Genomic DNA, 25,648 nt, shown 5'->3' with positions numbered 1-25,648 from the left:
TGACCTCAAACTACGTTCAGTTCCTTTGCAGTCTAAATGCAGTCTTATTTTTATCCCTTCCTTGTTTTTCTTGTTACTTCATTATCATGAAGACTTGAAAACTTTTGAGATACAGTTTTACTCTGCAGGATATAGATTGCATCCCTCCAACAAGCTGCCACTCTCTTCTTTCTGTGCCATCTTTTTCTCTTCTTGCCCTTCTCAATATAAATAGAGCTGTGAGAGCTGTCTGCCACAAAACAAGCTAAAGATTTTTGAATTATATTCTTTAAAAAATCATTGAAAAAATAATTTATTCTGTTAAACTAAAACCTACCACATCTGTGGATCAATTTTAGTTTAGTTTAGTTTAAATTTGAGGATAGAAGTATTTTTGAAATGCTATCTCTGCTTTAAACATAAAATGAAATCTTTTCTGTATAGTTCATATAAAATTGCATGACATTTGTATAGTTTTAATATGGGTGTGTTCTGTCATCTTTCTGTATGTTAGTAACTAATCATACAATCAATTTACTGTTCTCAGAATAAGGCAAATTAATTCTTACTTACCTGCTAATATTCTTATAAAAGAAGTTTAAAATTCTAGGTTTGGTCCTGCATGTTTCAACTTAATTGGTGACAAGACTTGATTTTTTTATGTATCTTTCTGGATTTCTCTGTCACAGAATCACAGAATGGTTCAGTTTGGGAGGGACCTTTAAAGACATCTGATTCTCATGACCCAGCTATGGTTATGCTTGTCCTGACTTAGTGATTGGGTTGCGCAGTGCTCAACCTGGCCTTGAGTACCTCCGGGGATGGGGCATCCACTGCTTCTCTGGGTAGCCTGGTCCAGTACCTCACCACCCTCACAGTTCAAATAGTTTGGCCAAAAAAAAAAAAAAAAAAAAAAGAGAGAGAGAAAAATTATAACTACCTGATGACTAATATGTCTTTGTTAGTGTCTTCAATACATGAACTGGGCACTGAGGGATCTTCCTGAAATAGAAAATCACTGTACAGGAAATGCCCAGGGAATATTTCGCACATTCCTTTCTGTGGTTTGTACCTGTGGACAGGAGTTTATTTCTCATCTCCTCTGTAAGAGACAGCCAGTGTTCATTGAAGCAAGCTTTGCAGGAGTTAAGGCATTCTCTGCTGTTACTCAGGATAATGAAATAACATTTCTACTGAAGTATGAAGATATCTGATTTTTTTCAGCACAACTAGGGATTTTCACTCCTAATCTAGGCTAGTTTAAATGTGTTAATTTGGTTGGAATGCAGCACTTCACACCTACTGGGGAGGTGATAATGGCTGCATTCTTGAGGGATTATCACATCTCATCTCTGTTGGTAAAAAAAAGAAAGGAAAAAGGTTGAGAGGGAAGATTTCTGAAAAAAGCTTTTGTTCTGTAAATATTGCAGTCATTGAAATCAGTGATAGTAGGCTGGATGGCCAATCTAAACCAGGCTCTGAGCAACCAGATCTAGCTTCGGATGTCCCTTCATTGCCAGGGATTTGGAGTAGATGACCTTTAAGGGTCCTTTCCAACTCTAAGGCTTCTAAGATTCTCTGATTCTATGACAGTACTTGGAGGATTGATAAGATAGAATCTATGAAATATTAAGTATAAAATATTGCAACGCTGACATGTTTTCACCCGTTTCTGTGAGTCACTTGTTATGGCTTCCTAAACCTTAGTTTGTACATGGATTCTGATTCTGTTTAAATATGAGATATTTTATTCTGTCATTAAAATCACGTGATTAAAGATCATAAAAGTTTTAATGTGCTTTCACTGTTTTAACTTCCAGTGTCATGTGGTTGTTAGCAAATTCTTTATAAAGGTACTGTAAAAAGGAAAAAAGATTGATTTAAAATCTCACTGGTAAAGATGCTTGTTAGTTTCAAGCACTGTGGTACTTGTGACCTGATAGATAGTTCAGCTTCTGAATGTCCAAAACATGGGTCTGAACTGTACAAACTGTGGGAATCTGCAATTCGGGAAATTGGCTCTGCTTTGCAGTCCAAAATATTTCAGCACACTGATACATTTTATAAGTGTACTACAGACAGAACAGAAAGATGTTATAGTAAGTATTAAAAGGGAAACTGTTAGGTATTACCAATTAGTCTCACACCTTTCTGTATGAGGTGATTGTTACCTCTACTTGCTAAAAAAATAGGATATAAATTTAATGAGTCTTCTGGTTTGTGAAGTTCCTGAATCTTTTAGTCATTAGCACACTAAATACTGTACACACTGGAGTGTGAGTGTATGTTTGTTTTGAAGTGTTTCTATCTACTAGCAGATTTTGGATTGCAAAGTTTGAAGAACGTAAAAGGAAATAAGTCCTGTTGAGATTTGTAACTGAATTAACATTCCTTTAGGAATGCTTTTCTATTCTGCGATGTAAAATAGATTCTTACACAGAATGAATGTTATTCAGTGTTTTCTAACAGTTGCAGACATGTAACATTTTCTGCCTATGAAGTTATAGATCTCTTGGTATATAGTCTTTCTGAAATGAAATGCGTATGTTTAATACTGCTGTCTTCTTTTCAATAGGGATGATGATTCCACAGTTTAGTATTTCTCAGAATTCTATGCGTGGTAGTCCAGCATCTTCCAATTATCAACAAACCACTATTTCACATAGCCCTTCCAGGTAATGCTATATTTTAAATGAGGGAGGGAGGGGGCAGCAAACTTAAAATGCTTCCTACAGTTACATTCAGTTCCAGTTGTAAGTAAATGAGTAGAAGTTAGAAGATCAATGTCAAGATTAACCCTGAATTTGTTTGACAGCAGGATGAGTTTCTGCTGCTGAAAAAGTCAAATTTAGCATTTACTCACTTTATGCATGTGCATTAATCCTGTGTTGTAAGGACAAGTCAGAATTCTCCACTCTCTGTTCTCTTGCATAGATAGTTTTGGCAGATTTTCTTTCTTAAGGAATCCTCCTACCTTCTCCTACCCTTCCAGTTGTTTTCTTTCTGTATCAGAATATAAAGGAGAAGAGAATGAGTGTTCCAGCATGGGTAGCAGTACTAGTATGGTGGAAGAGTGGAAAAAAAGGTCTTATTAAAGCATAGAATACTACTCTAACTGTTACACAAAGGGCCACTCATAGGAAGATAGGTCCACTTGTTTGGCCATTGGCTTCCTCTTCAACTTTTTTGTACTTTTTCAGACTCCTTCAGGCAAGATGTGCCTTTAGGCTTTTAGGCTAGGTCTTTCTGAAAATAAGAAAGTACCGTAGAATAGAGGAGGAAGTTCCGCATGCAGTTTCACTAGCTGGGGCTGCTGGGTTGAAACTGAATCAGCAGATATTAAACATCATTATTAAAATTAACTGTTATTTCACACTTCATTTCAAATTAGTGTAGTATTTATTCTGACAAACAGAATGCTTTCTATCTCTACAAAACCCACTACACTGTCAAGAGTAGTGGTTTTATTTGATTTTATTTATTGGTTTTATATTGAAAAGTGGTAATGAAGAAGGTTTTATGAATTGAGAATGTTACAGTGTGCTGTGTCTTCTCAGATCCTTGCAAAATTGTTGTTTTAAATATTTTGCTGTGACTTTCTGTGGAAGCTTATCTCCATAGAGCTACTGTCTAAAACAGAGCTGTGAATGGTTTTTGTGGTTTTTGTTTTATTTTTATTTTAAAAAGCAACACAAAACTGATGAAAGAATGTAAGCTATAGTATACATTATCATCACAAGCCTGTTTGATTTTTATAACATTCTATCTCTAGGATCTGTCCAGGATAAATCCAATGAAAGAATAAATTATATTCAGTAACCTTTACATCAGGTCCTGCCTAACTGCCTGTATTCCTATATTTTAGCAGTATAGTTGTGTTAGGTAAAGTTATTTGAAATCTTATTGGAAAAGTCATATTTAAATAAGATTACTACTTTGTCAGTTCTAGTGAGCTTGTGGTTATTTGATAGTAAGACCTTAGCTGTCGTTTTCATTAAAGATTCCAATAAACTTCTAATAAGGTACAACTATTGAAAATTGCCTTATTATGGTAAATATCTATAACTTCTGTTATTGTTTGCTTTCACTAGATGGAATGCTTTCTATCTTTTTACTAATACAGTACCCACTTTCTGACTCCTAAGTAGTAATTGAAATTGAGACGGCATTGATGGATTTAAATGCTGCTTTTGAAGAGGTTTCTTCATTGCATTAGAATAATGTCTTTTCCAGAAGTTAAAATGTTCCAGATATATACTATTTCAAAAGGAATAACAACATTGTCTAAATTTGTTTTTACAACTTCTCAAATCCTTTAAAATTTTATTTTTAGCCGGTTTGTGCCACCACAGACAAGCTCTGGTAACAGATTTTTGGCACAACAGAACAGTCCAGTGCCTAGTCCATATGCTCCTCAAAGCCCTGCAGGATACATGCCATATTCACATCCTCCAAGTTACACACCGCATCCTCAGCTGCAGCAAGGTAAGTCTGTGATGTTTACTTTCATGTGCACGTTTCATGGCTCTTGAGTCACAAGCTTAATGTGAGTCTTTGTATTGGTAGAATTTTTTTGTTGTTATATTTATCTTTGTTTACCTAACTGCAGAACATCACAGAATAATAGAATATTCCAAGTTGTAAGGTTTCCACAAGAATCAAACTCCACACAGGACCACACAAAAATCAAACCCTATCTCTAAGAGTACTGCCTAAACACTGTTTGAACTCTGGCAAATTTGAGCCATGACCAGGGAGCCTGTTCCAGGGGCTGATCACCATATGGTGAAGAACCTTTTCCTAACACACAGCCTAACCCTTCTCTGACACAGCTCCATGCCATTCGTTGGGTCCTGTAGCTGTCACCAGAGAGAAGCGATCAGCACCTGGTTACCTACTTTTTCTCTTTAGGAAGTTGTTGGCTGCCATGAGGCCTCCCTTCAACCTCCTCTGAAAGTATTAAAAAAAAAAAAAAAAAAAAAAAAAAAAAAGGAAAAAAATGTAAAATGCCTCTTCACGTGACATTTCTTCCCCGTTTACACCTATTTTGCATAGTTATCACACATATATAACAACTAAAAAGCAAACCCTAAGGCTTTTATTTGATGGCCATCATTTATCTGTACCAGACAAAAAAAATTCATTTTTTTCCTGCGTAACTAAGTTTTGCTATGAGGTTACCTCACTTTAATAAACCTTTGTAGTGTAAACGAGACTAATACTAAGTTGACCCAGAATAGGTGTGGAAAGAGCTTGTCTAATGTACATGGAACTTAGATTGTAAATCTTGAAAATTCAAATCTTACACACCTGATTTTATTCAGGGTACTTGTGGCTAAAGGATACAATAAAAAACAAAACAAAATACAAAAAAAAAAACAAAAAAAACCAAAAAAAAACCCTATTCTTGTTCAGATTCCAGACCTCTTGTATACAGCTCAGCGATTTCCTCTTTTATGGTAATGTTCATGAAACTTTAAGAGCTTAAGAGCTAAGGAGTGTATATACATATATATATATATCAGTACAATTATTTACTTTTTTGTTTTGTTTTGTTTTTGCATTTCAGCTTGTCCTATTGTCACAGCAGGGATGAGGAATCTCCATGAAAATAAAGTTTCAAGTCAGTTGTCGGGAAATTCAGCTAATCATCATGCTGATAATTCTAGACATGGATCAAATGAAGACTACCTACAGATGGTGCACAGATTAAGTAGTGATGTATGTTACCTAAATCAATTTATCATAAAACATATTTAGTTGCCTTGTAAGACAGATGTTTTACTATATTGTTGTTGATTTATAAAACCACTTGAAAACATCTAAGTTTCAGACATATTCACTCAACTGTGCAACTCTAACATGTGAGGTTTCAGTTCTTGTAGAAGATATCTCTTTCCTTTTCAACAGTTTGTAGCACTCTGTTGAATTTATGATAAGCAAAAAATTTTACTTATTCACAAGTTTATGTTAATAAAATGGTAAAGTGTCACTGCAGTAATTACATCAGTATATTGATCCTAACAATACTAGATTCTAAGTAGGTGTAGGATTAACTTGTCTCTCTAAATACTCGTACTTCTCAATTAGAATTGACATATTTGAGCAACGTATCCAGTAGCATGATAGTATTGCCAAAGGCAAGAGGTCACATAGACTGTTTTTCTTACTGATTTACATGTGTATTACGGTTTGGTTTCTTTTCAAGAAATTTTATCCTCGTGGCTTTAGTTTTTGTGGTAGTAATTCTTTCTGACATCTTGAACTCTAGTATCTGAACGAAGTTCCCCCCAGTTTTTGTCTGTGGTGATTTTTTTCTAAATTATTGATTATTTTTCATCTTAATCATGCAGATGTAGTTTGATGGAGGTTCCTTAAAAGCTCAACACAGTCTCTTAACAGCTCTTGAGAGAGAGTACCTAAGTTTCCAATAGTATTTTTTTAATAGATCTTTGAACTGTGAGGTCAGTACTGTAAGTATCGATGCCTGCAATGTAACAGTGTAACAGTAGTTACAAAATTTCATCAGAAGCTAGTTGCTGGTCTGTTTTGCCTTCTCAGGTGTTCTTTCACAACAGCTGTGAGTCTCTGGAATTGGAAGGACAGGGACATAATGACATGGTGGAGGACCCATAAAGATATATGGTTGAGGACCCATCTGTGGTATAGGAGAAACAAGGGTTAGGTCAACTGATTCCCAGCATCATGACCATCTCCATAAAGAAAAAAGTGTGGTTTATTGCATGCATGACTTTCTTCAGATGGGAGCAGGGGTCCTGATCTGCCAACTAGTCATTTAGCAAATTTTGCTGACTCCCTGGGTATTGGATTAAGGATGTTTCCAGGTTACTTCAAAGAATCATAGAATTGTTAATGTTGGAAAAGATCTCTAAGGCCATAAATTCCAGCTGTCAGTCCATCACCATCGTGCCCACTAAACTATGTCCCTCAGTGCCACATCTCCATGTTTCTTGAACACCTCCAGGGACAGTGACTCCACCATTTCCTTAGGCAGCCTGGTCCAATGCTTGATCACTCTTTTCAGAGAAGGAATTTTTACTAATATCCAACCTGTACCTCCCTTGGCACAATGTGAGGCCATTACTTCTTATTCTATTGCTAGTTATCTGTGAGAAGAGATGTATTCCCACCTCACTACATCTATATTTCAGATAGTTGTAGAGAATGATAAGATCTCCCCTGAGCCTCCTCTTCTCCAGGCTAAACAATCTCAGTTCCCTCAGATACTCCTCACACCCTTCACCAGTTCCGTCACCCTTCCTTCGACACGTTCCAGCTCCTTGGTGTTTTTCTCTTGTAGTAAAGGGCCCAGAATAGATCGCACTCAAGGAATGGCCTCACTGGTGCTGAGTACAGGAGCACAGTCATCTCCTTAGATGGCCACACTATTTCTGATACAAGCCAGGAGATCCACGTGGGCACACTGCTGGCTCATGTTTAGCTGGCTGTTGACTAACACCTCCAGATCCATTTCTGCAATGCAGTTTTCAGACCATTCTGCCCAAAACCTGTAGTATTGCTTGCAGTTGTTGTGACAGCTCATCTTGCAGCACAAGGTGATGCCCTGTTCTTATGCCATTAAGATGTCCTTCTTGAGAAAGCGTCCAGCCTTCCTGGACACCTTTGCTCTTCAGAACTATCTCCCAAGGGACTTCTTCAACCAATGTCCTAAACAGTCCAAGGTCTGTCCTCCAGAAGTCCATGGTTTTACTGGCCTTCCTCCTGACTTCACCAAGAATTGAAAACCTATCGCTTTGTGGTCATTATGCCCAAAAGGGCTTCTGACCACATCTCCCATCATGCCTTCTCTGTTCATAAACAGCAGGTCTAGTGAGGCAGCTCCCCTGATATACTCTCTTACAGCTGTGTCAGGAAGTCATCTTCCACACACTCCACAAGCATCCTAGACTGTTTCCTCTCTGATGGATTGTACTTATATTTCCAGCAAATGTCTGATAAGTTGAAGTTCCTCACAAGAGCAAGGGCAAGTGACTGTGTGGTTTTTGCCAGCTACCTATAAAATACTACTTCTGTCACTTTTTCCTGGCTGGATGATCTGTAACAGATGCCTGTCACTTTATTTGCCTTGTTGGCCTTCCTCTGATCCTTACTCATAAGGACCCAACCTTAGCATTATCAACATTGAGCTCTTGGATCAAAAAACTCCCCTGCATACAGGCTTGTGTGTCACCTTAGGTTATCATCTACAATTGCTTTTTCGAGAAGTCCAAGGACAATCAAAAGAGACTTCATGGCACTGAGGAAATTGGTGAAGGAATCAGAAATGCAAATACTATTCTTTGTCTTTCCTGCTGTAGGGAATGATACTGAAGAAACAGGCATGAAAAGGTGTGGTGGACAGATAATGCTGCGTGTAAAGAAAGTGCTGGATTGTACAGTGCTTGCTGCCAGGGTTGAAAATCTAAGGATTTAGGATAAAAACTAATAAAGCAGGTATTGTTAATGTGAGTCTACGGTAGATCACTTAGCCATGATGAGGGCTGAAGGCTGGCTTGGCTGAACAGTTTTCTCCTTCAGGAACAAAGGTGGGAAAAAGAAATAGTATGGACTTTGGAAACTCTTCGTCACTATAGGGAGAAAATTGATTCAGCCAAAGCTCAGTTAGAGTTGAAGTTGGCCAGTGCTGTAATGGATAACTAAGATGGTTTTCTAAAGTATGTTAACATCAAAAGGAAATCTAAAAAAGGCATTGGTCCATTACTTGACAATTGGTCACCTTACAAATTGGGATGAAGAGTGAGACTTTTTTTTTTTTTTTGCATCTGTTTTTAATGCTACTGGTGGGTCCTGGAACTCTTGGGGTCCTGTGTTTGTGAGAGTGATAAGCTTGCAGTTGACACTGAGCATGTATGGGATTTGCTGCTGCAGCTAAATGCAAATAAGTCTACAGGACTCAGTGGAATTCATCTCAAGATACTGAAGGAAATAGATGAAATTATTACCAAACCTCTCTCAGTTACTTATCAATGGTCTTTGGAATTTGGAGAGTTCACAGCTGTTTGGAAGCTTGCTGATGTTATTCCAATTTTCAAAAAGGGTAAGAAAGAATATCCTGGTAGTGACGGTACTGTTACTCTAACTTTGGTGCTTAGTAAACCTATGGACATTATTCTGGGACTTGTTGAAGAACATATGAAAGAGTTGGCAGTAATTCTAAAGCAACATGGGTTCATGAAGAGAAAGTCACGACTTAGTTACTTAATATTCCCGTATGACAAGGTTATTCACCCAGTTAACAAAGGAAAAGCAGTGGATGCAAATGAATTTTTTTGGATTTTAGCAAGGTTTTTGGTAGTGTCTCTCATAATATCTTCAACAAAATATCCAACATAGCCAGATACTGTACATATGTATACAATATTATGAGTGAACAACTGAGAGAAGAGTTGCGCTCAAGGAGTTGTAGTAAATGGAGTAACATCAAACTGGTGGCAAGCCACTTGTCATGTTCCCCATGACTCAATTTTAGGCCAATCCTCTTCAAAATTTTAATCTGTGACCTGGACACAGGACACAGGAGATGAGTGCACGCTAAGTTTGCAGACAGTTCTACGTTGGGAGGAGGAAGAATGATATATTCCCTTGAGAGTAGATAGGCCTTGCAGTGATATATTCATAGATCTGAGCATGGGGCAATCACTAATTTTTTTTTGTTTGTGATAAGCTCAATGTGAGTGAACAATCTACCTCACTGGCCATAAGAGCCAGCCATTTTTTAGGGGTACATTAAGCTCAGTATAACTAGCCAGCTGAAAGAAGTGGTTGCTCCATTAGACTCAGCATCAGAATGGCCTTATCCTGAATAATGAATGCTGTTTTATTGCAGAGAGTCTGCAATATAAAGATGGTATAAAATCATTAGAATGTGTCCAAACAAGAGCAGTGGAGATGCTATAAGGACTAGGAGGCGTAACGTATGAGCAACAGCTGAGAAATTTTGTTTTGTGCATCTCACAGGAAATTGAGAGATGGCTGCTGTCTATTTCCTCTCGAAGGTGAGCAGAGAAGGAGGTGCTGATCCTTTTTCTCTGGGAACCAGTGATAGGATGTGATGCCTTAGAGCTGTGTCAGATAAAGTTCAGATTATATATTAAGTTGTTCACTGGCAGGGGGTTCAGATACTGTACCCCAGGGTCATGACTACAGGTTTGTTAGTGTTCAAGAAGCATTTGGACAGTGCTATTGGGTTGCCTTCTTTCAAGTCAGGAGTTGGCAATCATCATGGATTCCAGCTCAATATGTTCTATGGCTCTTGTAAACAGTGTAAACTTGCACTTTTATTTAAATTATAATTACTGTCAGGTGAAAAGCTCTTTCTTTTGATCTGATAGCATGAACTATTCCTCTGTGTGACATAATGTGTATTGTAGCTCATCTGCTAGTATGTATTGGAGAACTGTCTGTTTAGCCATTAGCCATTACTAAAGGGAGTGTGCAGTTGCCCATCTATGTAGGCTTCTATCTCCTTCAAATGCCAGTTTAGCTTTCTGACTTACTGATGTTTTTCTTTTTATTTATCTTTTTTTTTTTTTTTTTTTTTTTTTTTTTTTTTTTTTTTTTTTTTTTTGTAGAAGCATGTAGAAACTTACAGTTGAACCGACTAATGTTCTATTTATTGAGTTGAAATTGGCTACAATGATAAGGGACAGAAAATTCAGATAAAAAAAAAAAAAAGGAAAGAGATAAAAAGGAGTTCTATGAAAGGACTCTTTCATATAAGGAGTTATGTGAATGAAATCTTTAAAAAAAGATTTAATTTAAAAGAATTGACTTTTTGCAATTTATTTATACTACAGAAATTATTTTCTCATAGTTAAAAAGGTTGCTGATTTGTTTGTGTTCCTCTCCCTTCCCCCTCAGCAATCCTATCATTGTTTAAAAAACAATGCTTATGATAGGAAATACTGTTCTATCAAAGTTTAAATCTATTTCATTGACTGGATATATATATTCTTGGCCAGCAGAGGGCTCCATGACAGCGATTTAAGGAAAATATTATTGCTTAAATGTAAAACAGTGGTTGTATTCTAGATATGCTTTAGGGGTAAGCTAAGTGGAAAAACTGTTTAATGTGTTTTAAAATTCTAATTTTTATGCTCAATTCTCGTTGTTATTATAGAGTTCATACTTTGCTTATTCTGCTATAACTGGTTGTAACAAGAAAGTTTTGCATATGAATGTATTTTTCTGAGCATATTCTGGTGATTGTTTCTTCTAAGAGCTCTTGTGCTCTGGAACATTACTTTATGACAGCCTAAATTGTAAAAATTTTTATATAAATAAATGTTTTTATAATATTTATTGTCTGTTTTTTCAGGTAGTTGATTTTATCAATGTATGTACTAATTTTACTTTATTTTATGAAATATTCATGCTTATAATGGTATTTTTTATCATTGTCACTTTAGGATGGCGATCCTTCAATAAGAAATGCTGCATCTTTTTCCTTGAGGTCACCACAGTCAGTCTGTTCTCCAGCTGGAAGTGATGGAACCCCTAAAGGTAGTCTAGCAGTCATATGTGTCAATGTATTTTTCTTAATTTAAAGGAACAGAGAGTTTAAAGAGGTATTTAGTTAGTCCTTCTGAATTCTGTTTTCCAGTAGAATTAAGGAGTATGTAATTAGATTTCAGTAACAAAATTATTTTGAGCCCTCATCCAGGAGAAATTTCTGGAGGTCCAAAAATTGACAAATGGTACTTCAAAACATATCTTAAATTAATGGAGGACAGAAGGATTCAAAATCCTTTCTAAAGTGAGGATTTGAATTGTTTATAAGAATGGATTCAGTTGCTCTGCATAACAAGTAGTTTCAAGGCAGCATTACGAGTATTGAACTCTTGACCACCTTGAAAGTGTTTTAACATGCAACTTTTTTCGTAATTGCAATCATCAAATTGAAAGATCATGAAATTGAAAGTAGTTCAATGAACACAATACACGTAGCATAAATGAAGCCTAAACACCTTAGCTATGGAGAAGGAATAGGGCAAAATGTCAGTTGAAATGGAACAGAAAAAATCTGCTCAAAATAATTCTTTATGCTAAAATCTAGAAAGCATACCACTATTGATAATGTTATTGTTAAAAAGCAGTTATGGAGATGCATGAGACTTAGTGAAGCAGGGGTTTGAATGTATTTTTGATAGCAGAGGTTTTTAGTGCTTATGTGTTATACAGAAATAGTAGAAAGATACAAGAGTTCTTCCTTCCCTTTTAACCCTGGAACACAGTTGATTATTTCTGGATACTCAGATTAGGTTGATAAGGAGAAGGGAGTGACTGCAGAGAAGGTGAGGTTGTTAGGCTTTTTCAGCTTGGATAAATCAAGTTCTCAGAGTCAGGGAGAGCAGCCTTCCCAAACCTATGAAGAGGCTCTTCAGAGCGGTTTGGAAAAAGGATGAGCTAAAACGAACATAAATTGAAATGGAAGGTTTTGTCTGAATATAGGGAAAACCTTTTTAATTATCAGGATAGTCAATCAAGGCTGTCCAGAGAGTCTGTGCATTCTCCATTCCAGGAGGTTTTCAAGGATAAAATCACGCATAATGATTTGACTTAGCTCACCCCAGTTTGAGCCTACAGACTATAGACCTTCTGAGGTCTTAATTGAATTATTCTTTGATTCTGTGACTGCTAAATGATCGCTGTGGTTCATCTAATATATATGTATATTGGCAGTGATGTAAAAAAAAATGTGACTCAAATGCAAGATAAAAGAATTTTGTATAGCGTGCCAGTGGCATCATTATTTTAGGAGATCTTGTGCTAAAGGACTTGTCAGACATATATAAATGCCAAAGATTAAACATGCTTGTTTTTCTTAAACTAATTACACAAAATCCATGTTTGTAGAACATTCACAACACTGTGAAACTAAGCTTCTTCCATTTAGATATGTGATAACTACTCAGCCAGAAGAATATTGAAATTATTTTTTGTTAAATTGCAGCTGTTTAAATTGGCTGTCTCAGAACCCATTTTGAAGAGATCTCTTTTTTTTTCTTCTTGAAAAGAGTCTGATTCTGCTGTTCATGTTGTAATGTTTCAGCATTATGGGTACTGAAAAAGTTCAAGAGGTATTTTTTTATTTACTTACCTGTAAGATTTATTTTTCTTGATGATAAAGCGCATAACTGAAATACTTTACTAGTGGTGGTACCACTGTTCTTTCCTTGAGATTAAAGAATCCTGATTAAGAGAATGAGTTCTTGATGCTCCAAGAACCTTGCATTTACTTCTGCCAATCTAATTTTATAAATGTCCTGAAGACATCTAGATAATAACAGTACTGTTTAGAGTATGTAATTCCAGTGAGTTTTTGTCTTGATTTGAAGTGAAGGTTGTTGATTGTGCTTATAAATTTGTGAAATTTTCATTGCTGCTGTCAGTAGCCTTTGAAAGTTTGGTTGACATGTTGCAAACCGTGATAAAGAAAATCAGCAAAATATGTAATTGTGTGGGAGGACAGAAAGAATGGCACTAGATGTGAGCCAAGAAATAGATCTCAGGGAAGGGTATTACAATATCTGTACTTTCTTATGTAGTATAGAAATGTGAGGGAATTATTGAAGATAAAAGGCTTCAAGACATTTCTGTATTTTTGATATGGAAATAGCAAAGGCGTATGGTGATTTGGAGACTGTGGTTGCAAAGTCTTGGATCATTTCAAAACTGAATGATAGCTGTCTAATTGACAGAAACTGAATGAGGAATAAGTTTGGTTTGTAACTCAAGAAAATATTTGAGAGGGGACAAGTTGTGTTTGTTCTTTGGGTTGGTTGTTCACTTATGAAATGGAGTACAGTTTCCCTGATGCAGAAATTTCTGCTTCATTTCTTTTGCTTCAGTAAAGATACCAGAGCAGCTGGAGTTTTATGCAGAAGGTTTTAGGTTGGACTTTATCCTTCTTTGTTAGTATAAATTTTAGTCTTCTCAGTACAAAAACAGAGTTTTGGCTCTACTTTCTGCTGTTGTCTACTGCCTTATCAACTATCATTGAAAATTCATTCCTATGATTCTTCTGTGAAGAAGAAATTTCCTTCTGTTTTTCCTTTTTTTTTTTTTTTATTTTTTCCTTCTTCTCATAATATATTTTGTGGAATGCATTATCCAAAATGGATTTCTTATCAAAGTCCTTTGTCTGTTTGTTCTACTTTCCTACCACTCTTGAACTTCAGAGAAAAAAAAATATATATATATTTTATATATATATATACAGATACATATTTAAAGACAACTTTTAAAGATTTATATAAAGGAAAGTCTTCCTTGAGGTTTAAACCACTGCTTTCCAAAGAGAAGAGTTCCTATTTTTAGAGTCCTGTTTCCATATAATTTCGGGAAATCCCAGGGAAACATTTGTAGGAAATAATAGCAACCCATACTGAACTAAACCTTGGCACCTTGTTTTTCCCCCCAGAAATAACTTGCATTTCCTCCAGAAATTGTTAATATTTGTCATAGAGGAAATAATTCAACATAACCTTTCAACATTTTATAAGACAGTGAGAATTACAGTCATACCCAAAAATATTTTTAGAAGCTGCTGTCTAACAAAGTAGCGTGGGTACTTGATTATTTTCTGAATAATTTGGCATGATCACTTTTATTTTCTCAAGTATTTATAAGACTTCTCCAGAGAAGATTCTTTTCTATTTGGTCTCTGTATATAATGGATTGTAAGGAGAATTACAAATGTTTTCAAATCTCTGTTGCAGACTTCAGTGCTGCCAAAGATACTTATGAAAGAATATAATCTCTTCCTCTCTCCTTTGAAAAGTTGAAGAAATTCATTCTGAAGTGTTTTCTGACAGGGCCAAAAGAAGTGTTCATTCTTACTTCTTCAAGTTTTAACTTTTTACACAAGGATGCTTCCAAATGCAGGAGTTCTAAGCTGGAACAGCCTGATTTTTTTTCATACATTAATTTATTTTCGAACTGTGGAGAAAGTGGAGGGATTCTTCCCTGAAGTTTATTTAGAGAGTATGTGGAAAATGAATATTTTCCAAGAAAACTCCCAAATCTGCGTTATGTGTCTAGTATACTATCCCTTTAAGTCTGAATTCTAAATGAAGTTACACTGTTTGAAAATAGACATTAGCATAGTTTGTTAATCAAAATAAATGTGTGTGTGTATATATATATGTATACGTGTATATATACACACTGTATGTGTACATATATATATACATATACATACATACATACATACATACATATATATATCTAATACTATATATATAAAATGTAGTACAAATTTTGGGAAGATTCCCAGAGAAAGACTCTGATATTTCAGAAAATAAAGCACAAAAGGAACTGAGGGCTTCCTATCTTCTTACTTTCACCCTGAATGAGCTGTAGTAGTGTCATTCCCAATAATTTCCATCTAGTTTCCTGCTAAAATATCACCAGTGGTTTATTTTCTCTTGCAATCAGTTCGAATTCACACTGCTAGGAAGCACTTTTCCTAATGTTTTACATGAAACATTTTTGTTGGAGTTAGGAATAACACTTCTTGATTTCTTTCCAGAGATCAAGGAGAAACAATTTATGTCCCTTTTTTTCACATAACATTCATGCACATATCAAAGACTGCTACAACATCTTCCACCATCTAATCTACTTATTGAACATAGCTGCTTCTTTCTATCATCTTTACATAAGTCAACATTTCTAAGCCTCTAAATGTCTTTTGTGTTATTTGAATTCTATTTTGTCTATTTGTCTTGATGTTGTACTGCCCTAAGTTGTACATATAACAGCTTGAAGACTTAGAAGGAGGAGTAGTTAGAAAATGACATCTTGTATTTTATTCTTGCTACGCATGAGAAAATAGCTGCTCTTTGGTGACAAATTAAATTCTTTTTGCAAGCTGCTATAAACATACTGCTGCCTTTGTGTGGAGTTTCTCCATCTTCCCGTCTTGTTATTACAGTTGCTCTTTCTCAGATGAGTAAAGTTTGTGCTTTTCTTACTCCATTCACTTTGTTTCAGTAGAAAGATAATTGTAATTGTCTTTCTTTCTTTAAAAACAGGTGCAGGTCTCAACCAAAAAACTCACCGAAAAGTTCAGTATAATCATTAGATTAGCGAAGGTAATCTTTAACTCTATTAGTTGAAAAGTTGACGTTGACAAATATTTTATTATTGCTACTCTTAGGACTGTGCTCTGCACTGGTTTGCCCACATTCTGTTCATCCATTTTTACCATAAACTTGATACTCTTTCTTTGAAAACATTTTTCCAATATGGTGTACTGCAGTCTTATGATTCTTTTGCCCATACTTTCCTCAACTATTTGTGAACTTGCTATGATAAATTGTTTAGAAAGTCTTAATTTCTTAGACTTAATTTCTTGGACCAGTCTTGAACTTGTTTAAGTCCAAATGTGGCATTAACTTCTCTTTATTTCTCAAAGCCCGCCACTTCATAAAATCAAATTATTTTGATTTTGATTTATTCTTAGCAAACTCACCCTGGAATATTACCTCTTAATTATTCTCTCAATTCTTACAGAGAAATTGTTCTAGAATGTGCTGAAATTATACAGGCTGTACGTAATATACTAGACAGTACTTTACTGGTCTTTTGAAGAGTCTGTGTTTTCACTTTCAGAGGGGTGGAGGCTCAAATTATTATTACTGATTGTGAGATTGTTTTAGATAGATTTACAGAGAGAATTTGTCTGATTCTATTATAATGAAAAAGTTCAATTTATGTGAAGGTGATTAAGATCATATTAAATAGAAAAAATATTTTGTTCTTCTCATTTGTTCGGTGTAATTGCTGCTTCTTAAGATCTTCTGGCAGTAAGTTGTGAGTGTTCCTCAGACTCTGTCAGCAACAGCTTATGAGCCTTTCCATCAGACAAACATCAGTATAGTATAGACGGTGAGCTCCTGCCCTGCTGGCAGCACTGTTTCTAATGTCACTGGCCTTCTTAGCCACCTGCTGGCTCATGTGTAACTGAGCATCAGTCTGTTTTCTCTACACAGCCTTCCAGTCACTCTGCCCCAAGCCTGTAGTGTTGCCTGGGGTTGTTGTGGCCAAAGTGCAGGACTTGGCATTTGGTCTTATTGAACTTGATCTCACTGGCCTCTGCCCAGCTATCCAGCCTGTTTGGATTGTTCTGTGGGGCTTTCCTGTCCCCAAGCAGATCATCACTTTCTCCCAACTTGGTGTTATCTGCAAACTTAGTGAGGGTGCACTAATCCAGATCATCAGTGAAGATATTGAACAGAACAGGCCCCAGTACCAACTTCTTGGTAACACCAGTTGTGACCAGACTCCAGCTGCATTTAATTCCACTCACCACCACTCTCAGGGCCTGGCCCTCCAGCCAGATTTCTGCCTAGTGATGGGTACAGCTGTCCAGGCCATGGTCTGCCGGCTTCTCCACTAGAATGCTGTGAGAGACAGTGTCAAGGGCTTTGTTCAAGTCTAGGCAAACTATATCAAAAGCTTTTCCCTCATCCACCAGGCGGATCACTCGATCACAGACTGAAATCAGGTTGATTAAGCAGGACCTGCCTTTTATGAAGCCATGCTGGATTGACTCAGTTCCCCAGTTGTCCTGTGTGTGCCGCACATCTCCCTCAAGATGATCAGCTCCATAACCTTTCCTGGCACTGAGGACAGGCTGATGGGCCTCTAGTTGCCTGCATCATCCTTATGACCCTCCTTGTAGATAAGAGTCGCGCTGGCAAGCTTCCAGCCTTGTGGGACCAGAGATGCTGAAAGATGATGGAAAATGGCTTGGATATCACCTCTGCCAGCTCCTTCAGTACCCCCACGTTGACCCCATCCAGCCCCATGGACTTGTGGCAGTCCAGGTGGAGTAGTAGATCTCTAACTGTTTCTACCTGAATCATGGGGGTTTATTCAACTCCCCATCCGAGACTTCCAAGTCAGGGGAGAGTAGCTGGAAGGTAACTGATCTGACTTTTAAAGATAGGTGTAAAGAAGGTATTGAGAACCTCAGCCTCTTCCTTATCCTCAGTTCCCCACTGCATCCAGTAAAGCATGGAGATTATCCTCAGCCCTCTTCTCACGGTTAATATATTTGTAAAACAGTTTTTTGTTTTCTTCTACTGCAGTGCCCAACCTGAATTCAAACTGGACTTTTGCCTTTCTAATTTTCTTCCTGCGTGTCCTAGCAACTTCTTTGTACTCTCCATGATTTGCCATCTCTTCTTCCCCAGGAAGCAGATTCTCTTTGTCTCTTGGGGCCTTAGGAAAAACTCCTTGTTCACTCAAGTCAATCTTCTTCCACGCCAGTCATCTTGCAGCACAAGGGGACAGCCTGCTCCTACTCCTTCAAGACTTCCCTCTTGAGGAGTGACCTGCCTTTCTAGACCCCTTTACCCTTCAGGACTAAATCCCAAGGGACCCTCCCTAACAGTATCCTGAACAATTCAAAGTCCTCTCTCGGGAAGTCCAAGGTAGCAGTTTTGCTACCTCGGACTTCCCTCCTACTAAACAAGAATCGAGAACTCTACCATTTCATGGTCACTCTGTCCAAGACAGCTCCTGACCTCCAAATCTCCCACCAATCCTTTTCTAGTTGTGAACAGCAGGCCTAGCAGGACATCTCCCCTGGGTGTCTCTCTCACCAGCTGCATCAGGAAGTCATCTTCCATACACTCTAGAAATCTCCTAGACTGCTGCCTCTGCACTGTATTATATTTCCAACATAAATCAGGGGTGTTTAAATCGCCTATGAGGTAACAGCTTCTGCTAGCTCTTTGTAGAATGCCTCATCTGTCTTTTCATCCTGGTTAGGCAGTCTGTAACAGACTTCCACCTGGACGTGTGCCCTGTCAGCCCTTCTGTTGATCCTTACCCTTAGAGACTCAACCTTATCATTCCCAGCCCTGAGCTTAACATCAAAACTCTCTAATGTGGAGAGCCACACCACCACTGTTCCTTCCTTGCCTATCCCTTCTGAAGAGCTTATATCCATCCATTACTTTACTCTAGCTGTGGGAGGATTACACCATGTTTCAGTAATGACAGCTAAGCTACAGTATGCCTGTTACATGATGGCTTCCAACTCCTTCTGTTTGTTGCCCATGCTGTGTGCAATGGCATAGTTGCACTTCATCTGAATTCCTTATCTCATCCCCAAACCCATCATTGTTTGTCTAGGCTTATCTCTAGTGGGCCTGGTTTTATCCCCTGCACCCTTTATCTTGTTTAAAGCCATCTCAACAAACTCTGCCAGGTCCTGGGCTAGGATCCATTTCCTCCTTTGAGACATCAGCAGCCATCAGGCCAGGCACTGACTAAACCATCCCATGGTCAAAAAAACCTAAGCTCTTGCTATTGCACCAGCCTCTCAGCCATGCATTTATGAGATGAGTTTTCCTGGTCCTCTCAAATATCCCTTCCTGCCACTGTAGGGATAGAGGAAAATACCACCTCTACATCTGCTCCCTCTTTGTCACTAACTATCCCAGTACCCAGAAGTCCTTTTTGGTAATCCTCAGGTTCTCTCAGCGCTGGCCTGAATTGACAGTAAAGGATAATAATCAGAGGAGTGAATCAGACTAGCGAGTTTCCTAGAAATATTACAGGGAGGCAGCACGCTTCCTTATGGTAATGTTCTATGGTAATGTCTGGAGAATCACATTATAATGAATTTTAAAAGGCATAGCATTTTGAAAACTTGTGTTTCTCTCCAGAAGCAAACTATGTAGCAAGGATTATACATTAGTCTTTGTTTGTTCACTAATATTTTTTTTTTCTGGTCTTGATGCATAACAGCAAATGAGCATGTAGGATTGGTGAAAAATTTTCTTTGAACATCTGGGAACCTTTACCTGAAAGCGATTTAAAGGAAGATGAAGATACTGTTTGGAGTGAATCTTTTGTAGTTGTTGTTATGTGACTGAAAAGCTAGTAATTCTTCCAAATATGAGTTCTATGTTCCTGATCACCTTCAGAATTGTTTTTTAATCACGTGGGTTACAACCAACAATGTGATTAGTGATGGGACTTGGTGCACCAACTTTGACAGGCAGCTAGTTCTAGAAAGGCTCCATGATGATCAGAGAGAGTATCATGAAAGATTAGGTAAGCTGCAAGTACTATGACATAATTAGAAAGTATGCAGTCCAAAAACTGTAAGATTTAGATATTAGTGATGTGTGTAACCTCCTGAACAGAAGCTTATTTCTTTGCTATCCAAATTATAGTTGTACAGTGAGCAAGTGAAACCATTTCACATGGGGGAGTAGAGGGAGGGAAAGTATTTTTGAAACTTAAAATTCTTAAGGTGACTAAGTCAGTGTTAATGTAATGCATTTTGTAGTTGCTTGCATTACAAAGGATATGAAAAAAATCATTTGAAAGGAAAGGAAAAAAAAGGTGTTAAAAGTGCTAACACAGTTTGTAAAAACTTATTCTATACTCAGTGCCTTCTACCACTAAGAAAACTAATATAACCAATCCTTAGGTTATCATGAGTGGTCAGGATGACTTTATAAAAGAGAAGCTATGGACGTATTGTTTATGGGTCTATTTGTTCTTCGTAGAGTCTTTAATTCACATGGTGTTACCTACTTGTCATTTATATTTGGCATTATCTGGATCATCATCGGTCAGTAATGATAGAATGACCTTCAGAGGAAAGTGTCTTTTTATCTCACAACCTTTGTATGTTCTTGTCATACATGAAATTTGATCAAGGTTCTTTTACTGTTACCGTGGAAGTTCAACAACAGAAAGTCAGTTGTTTTTTTTCCCTCACGAATTAGTACACAGCTCTACATTTAGACTGGAAAGCTACTTATATATTTCTTTATTCTAAAAGAATATTATGGCAGTGGAGTCATTCACAGAGGTCACTTCCAATGATCATCATATGTTTCACTATACTGACATCATTTACCTTCTCAGCTTTGCAATCTTGACTGTTTCAGCTAACATATCATATCTGTCTGTCTATTCTTTCCATAAAAACATTTTTTTTATTGTCAAAAAGTCTCGTGAGAGCTTTGTTCTCAGATGTATAATGCTTTAAGTCTGTGCCGATAGGAAATATTCCAGGTTTACTTCAGTAGCAGTAGACAAAATTTTTCTGTCTAATGAATGATGTTTTGTCTAAAGTCTAAGCATCCAACAGTGTGGTATGTGTTCACTGTGTGATACGTATTCAAAACTATTAACATCTGTGGTACAATTAAACTCATCCAGAATACACATTTTTTCCCCTAATTGCTTCAAAATCTAGGTATTGTACTGCCTACATCCATTTATTGCCAAAGGCTTAACATCATTTTTAGATATCTTTGAATATCTTAGAACATACACATTTAAAATGCAGCTTATAGACTTTATCTTCAATACCTTCAGGGGGAAGATAGCTATTCGTAGTGCTGCCTAGCAGAGGGAAGACTGTACTTCTTCATTTTCTAAGAATGCTGAATGTAATGTACTGAAATCCTTCTGACCTCCAACTCCAAGTCAACTCAAAGATTAAACAAGATTAAGACAAAAAAACAAAACAAAACAAAAAAACGAAAAAACCAAAACAACCTCATCTGCACTCATCTGGTGCTGCAGTGTTATTTTTCAGCATGAAAAAAATAATACCAAATCAGAATGATCTTGTCATATTTATTTAAAAGTTTAGGCAGGGAAGAATCATATCTTTGTCCATCTTTGAACGATAGAGAACAATAGAACAATAAGCATTTCAATATTTCAGTTTCAGAGATATTCATTTAAGTTATTCAAGAGTAAAGATGTCAGTAAATCCTCTTTGAAAAGTTTTGAGCTGCCTCTAATATTTGTAGACAAAATGCAGCCTCTGTTTCCACCTAGTGGTATTCATTACCTTAAAGGAAGTAAATCGCTAACAATTTCTGCTATGCTGAGACAGTCTTGTAAGTTATTGTCTAAAGAGATGATAATTAGGATATGTGTGTGTGCGCACATCTACATGCATATCAAGAACAGAAATCTGGTGGAAGGCAAGTGAGAGAGCTTTGTAGGATGCAGCCAGGACTTTGGTATTATGCATCTAATTTGAGGAGGTAAAATGAAGCAGCAGAAAAGTGTTGAGAATCAGGATAAATCAAAACAGGGCTTTCCAACATTGTAGATATTGGCAGAAAATAGAGTTTGTTTCTCATGGTCAAGGAGAACTGTGTAAGATACCCAGCATTACATATGCATCTCACAGAATATACTGTTAGAGAGAGGAACTAATGTATAGCAGTCTGCAACGTTGTCAGTAAGGAAACAACTTTCATTTGAACTGAAGCTTTGCAGGATTTACCATTATTTCTTTCATTTACAGACCAGTACGTTGTTTAATAATTAATATTTCTTAAAATATCTACTATACATTTAAGCTGCAGAATAAATCTGCTCACTTATTTAGTAGTGTTTCTTGAATGAAGCATATGGGGGTCCTGTCTTCCAATAAATTTTTGAATGTTTTTAGAAGTACTGACTTACGATGATCTAAAACAGAATGGCTAACAATACCTCAGTCACCTCTTTCTGAAGATTGGTATTTCCTAGTGGGTGAATGGGATCAGAGAAATGTTTCCTCTGTTTAAACAAAAGCAGGCTGGAGCCTGTTGGTCCATCCTCTTTTTGTTTTTCTTTCTTTTTTTTCTCTTGGTTTCTTTTCCTTTTTCTTTCTTTCTTTTTTTTTTTTTTTTTTTTTTTCTTTTTTATTTTTTTTTTTTTTTTTTTTTAAGTGTAAGTTACTTGCCTTTCAAAGTTTTTTCTGGGCTAATAGTTATGGGGAGCTGTTTTAATTTGAGGAAAGAAAAAATTAAATGTGCTGAATTGAAGAATGTTTTTAATGAAAAACGTCCACTTTTAAAATTTTTTGTAGATATGCTCAAAGTCTGGAATTACCACATGTAGAAGTAAATATTTGTACATTTAAAAAAATGAGAAAAAATAAAGAGGTGAGGTATTGCAGAGAATGGTAAAATAATGCCTTAAGACAATTAGTATTTTGTAGGTATTAATGGGGAGATGGGAAAGGGGTAGAGTGAGCTTACAAAAAAAGTGTCAGAGTCAAGCAAGAAGGAGAGGCACATTGATCTTTTAATATGGTTTGTATTTTCACCTTTGTATGGAACTGTAAGGTAGGGGAACACCCCTAAACTACATTTGTTTTGTTCTTTTTTCTTTTTTTTTGTCTTTCTTTTTAAAAATAATTGTTTAAAAATATATGTCTGAAATGACTAGTATCTATCCCCTGATCCTTCATCATTGGACCCTATGAAGATTCTTTTTTATCTTTTCTTTTTCTGCAGTCAATTTGCATACATCCACTATTTTTAATAGATGATATTCTAAATCTGCAGGTACTTTTTTGTGTGTGTGTGGTTGTGGGTTTTTTGTTTCATTTTCTCTGAAATGATCCCTTCTCCACCTGCAGTTGCCAAAAATCCCTAGGAAGTAGAGTGCTACTATCTGGATTACATCTTGATCTAGGAATAATGTGCTTCCTACCAATCTCATTTAGATCTTTTGTGAACACAGATATATTTACAAATACACATTAAAAATATGTAGGTTATATTTAGTGTGTTTTTATATAAACATGAAACAACATAACTGTTCAGTTTTTCTGAATTATTATTCTAGGATCAAGACCACCTTTAATCCTACAATCTCAGCCTCCACCTTATTCATCACCTAGAGATGTTCCCCCAGACATATTGTTAGATTCTCCAGAAAGAAAGCAAAAGAAACAAAAGAAAATGAAGTTAGGCAAGGATGAAAAAGACCAGACTGAAAAAGCTGCAATGTATGATATCATTAGTTCTCCTTCCAAGGACTCCACTAAGCTTACATTAAGACTCTCTCGTGTAAGATCTTCGGATTTGGACCAGCAGGATGATATGCTTTCTGGTTTGGAAAACAGCAGTGTGTCAGAGGGTGATATTCCTTTTAATGTGCAGTACCCAGGACAGACTTCTAAAACACCCGTTACTCCACAGGATGTTAACCGCCCACTAAACGCTGCTCAGTGTTTGCCGCAGCATGAACAGACAGCTTTCCTTCAGGCACAACAAGTGCCTGTTTTACAACAGAACACTTCAGTTGCTGCAAAACAACCTCAAACTCCTGTGGTACAGACACAGCAACAGGTTTCGCAACAAGGAACTATAACGTCATATGATGAAGTAGAATTGGATGCATTGGCTGAAATTGAGCGGATAGAACGTGAATCAGCTATTGAAAGGGAGCGATTTTCAAAAGAAGTGCAAGATAAAGGTAAAAGGATTGTGTGTGTGTATACACTATATATTATACCAGTATATATAAATAGATATATATATATATGCCTGCAAAACTCATATATATATATATATATATAAAAAAACAAAAAACAAAAAACAAAACAACTTCCTTTCATTGTCACATAGTTCAATTCTGTTTACTCAGTGTAGGTTCTTATACAACATTCATCTCCATTCCCCTCCAGCAATGAACTGTAATCTCTCATATATGCATATTTTTAGTAGCCGATTTTCTTTATTTGGGGTCTTACTGTGTGGAAAGTGAAGTTCTTATGTTTCAAAATTCTTTCTAACCTATTCTTACTTGAACCATGGGACTGAATGAAGTACGATTAACATCGTTTATAAAGTTTCTAAAATCCCAGCAGTACCATAAGTCAAAATTAGCAGTAAGTTGTGATAGCTGAATTATTCATGCCGATGTTACCTACTATAAGAAAATACAGAAAAAACTTTACTCCCATCTGTTGATATTCCCATTTAAACCTAATCTGAAGGAGATGTTAGATTATAATCACATCTACTCTTTTCAAGCCACTGTAATGATTGATTAAAACATACCATGTTGTATCCAGTGTTCACCTGGATTTTTGTTGTTATTATTCATTATTATGCAGGTATTATAATTTTTAGAGGAATGCCATATCTGCATGATCTCTCTGATACCCTGATCTCTCAGATGAGCCTTTGAAATGTTTTCATTTCAGTGGCTATACTTTTTGATGTAACTGACTTCATTTGAATCTATTTTATTTTTTTGCTTTTATGTGGTGGTTTGATGGTCTTTAGGCTTCAAAAATCTCAAAGTGGATTCAAGATACATATGTAAATCTTCAAATTAAGATTTATTTTATAAATGAGATATGTTAATGTGAGTATTTCTCAAAAGCTTCCTCTACACTGTGTTTAACTTCCGAGAAAAAAAAAAAAAATCAGGTATAATAATATAATGCAAATTTACTAGATAATTTCAGGAACAATTTTGCAGATGTGTAAATTGAGCAAATTCTAATTTGAGAAGCTTGTAGTTGGAAATGGCTGATTTTGGACATACTTGCAAGGATGCAACTATTTTTATATAGAGTTTGGGTTTTAGCCAGCAGAGATAGCATGTTTTCTCCCCTCCCAGGGTGTTTTTTTTTGTTTTTGTTTTTGTTTTTTATTCTATTTTATAGGTATCAGTAAGGAGAGAGAGTGTGTATATAAATATAATTGCTGAGGTTATTAAAATTTTTAACTTCAGATATTCGTCATTTGGTAACTAATTCAAGTCTTGTTAGAAAATGTTTGTCAATCTATGTAGAAAATCTGTGCTCACTTCAAGAGATCTTTCCTGCATTTAATTTTGT

The 25,648-nt window shown here is 36.4% G+C and overlaps 1 protein-coding gene across 1 annotated transcript in view; it reads left to right on the top strand.

Moving 5' to 3' along the window:
* Nucleotides 1-25,648, top strand: part of NIPBL (NIPBL cohesin loading factor) — a 94,745-nt gene that overhangs the window by 10,277 nt on the left and 58,820 nt on the right. Inside the window, exons 4-8 of the mRNA XM_042826004.1 lie at nucleotides 2,555-2,654; nucleotides 4,313-4,464; nucleotides 5,549-5,700; nucleotides 11,430-11,523; nucleotides 23,641-24,273. Coding sequence (XP_042681938.1) covers nucleotides 2,555-2,654; nucleotides 4,313-4,464; nucleotides 5,549-5,700; nucleotides 11,430-11,523; nucleotides 23,641-24,273 — 1,131 coding nt within the window. The remainder of the gene's footprint in view (nucleotides 1-2,554; nucleotides 2,655-4,312; nucleotides 4,465-5,548; nucleotides 5,701-11,429; nucleotides 11,524-23,640; nucleotides 24,274-25,648) is intronic.

The sequence above is a fragment of the Centrocercus urophasianus genome, unplaced genomic scaffold (genome assembly GCF_019232065.1).
Source record: "Centrocercus urophasianus isolate 14NV4802_14NV808 unplaced genomic scaffold, USGS_Curo_1.0 seq_25, whole genome shotgun sequence".
Taxonomy (NCBI): Eukaryota; Metazoa; Chordata; class Aves; order Galliformes; family Phasianidae; genus Centrocercus; species Centrocercus urophasianus.
This window is presented reverse-complemented; position numbering and strand designations above follow the sequence as displayed.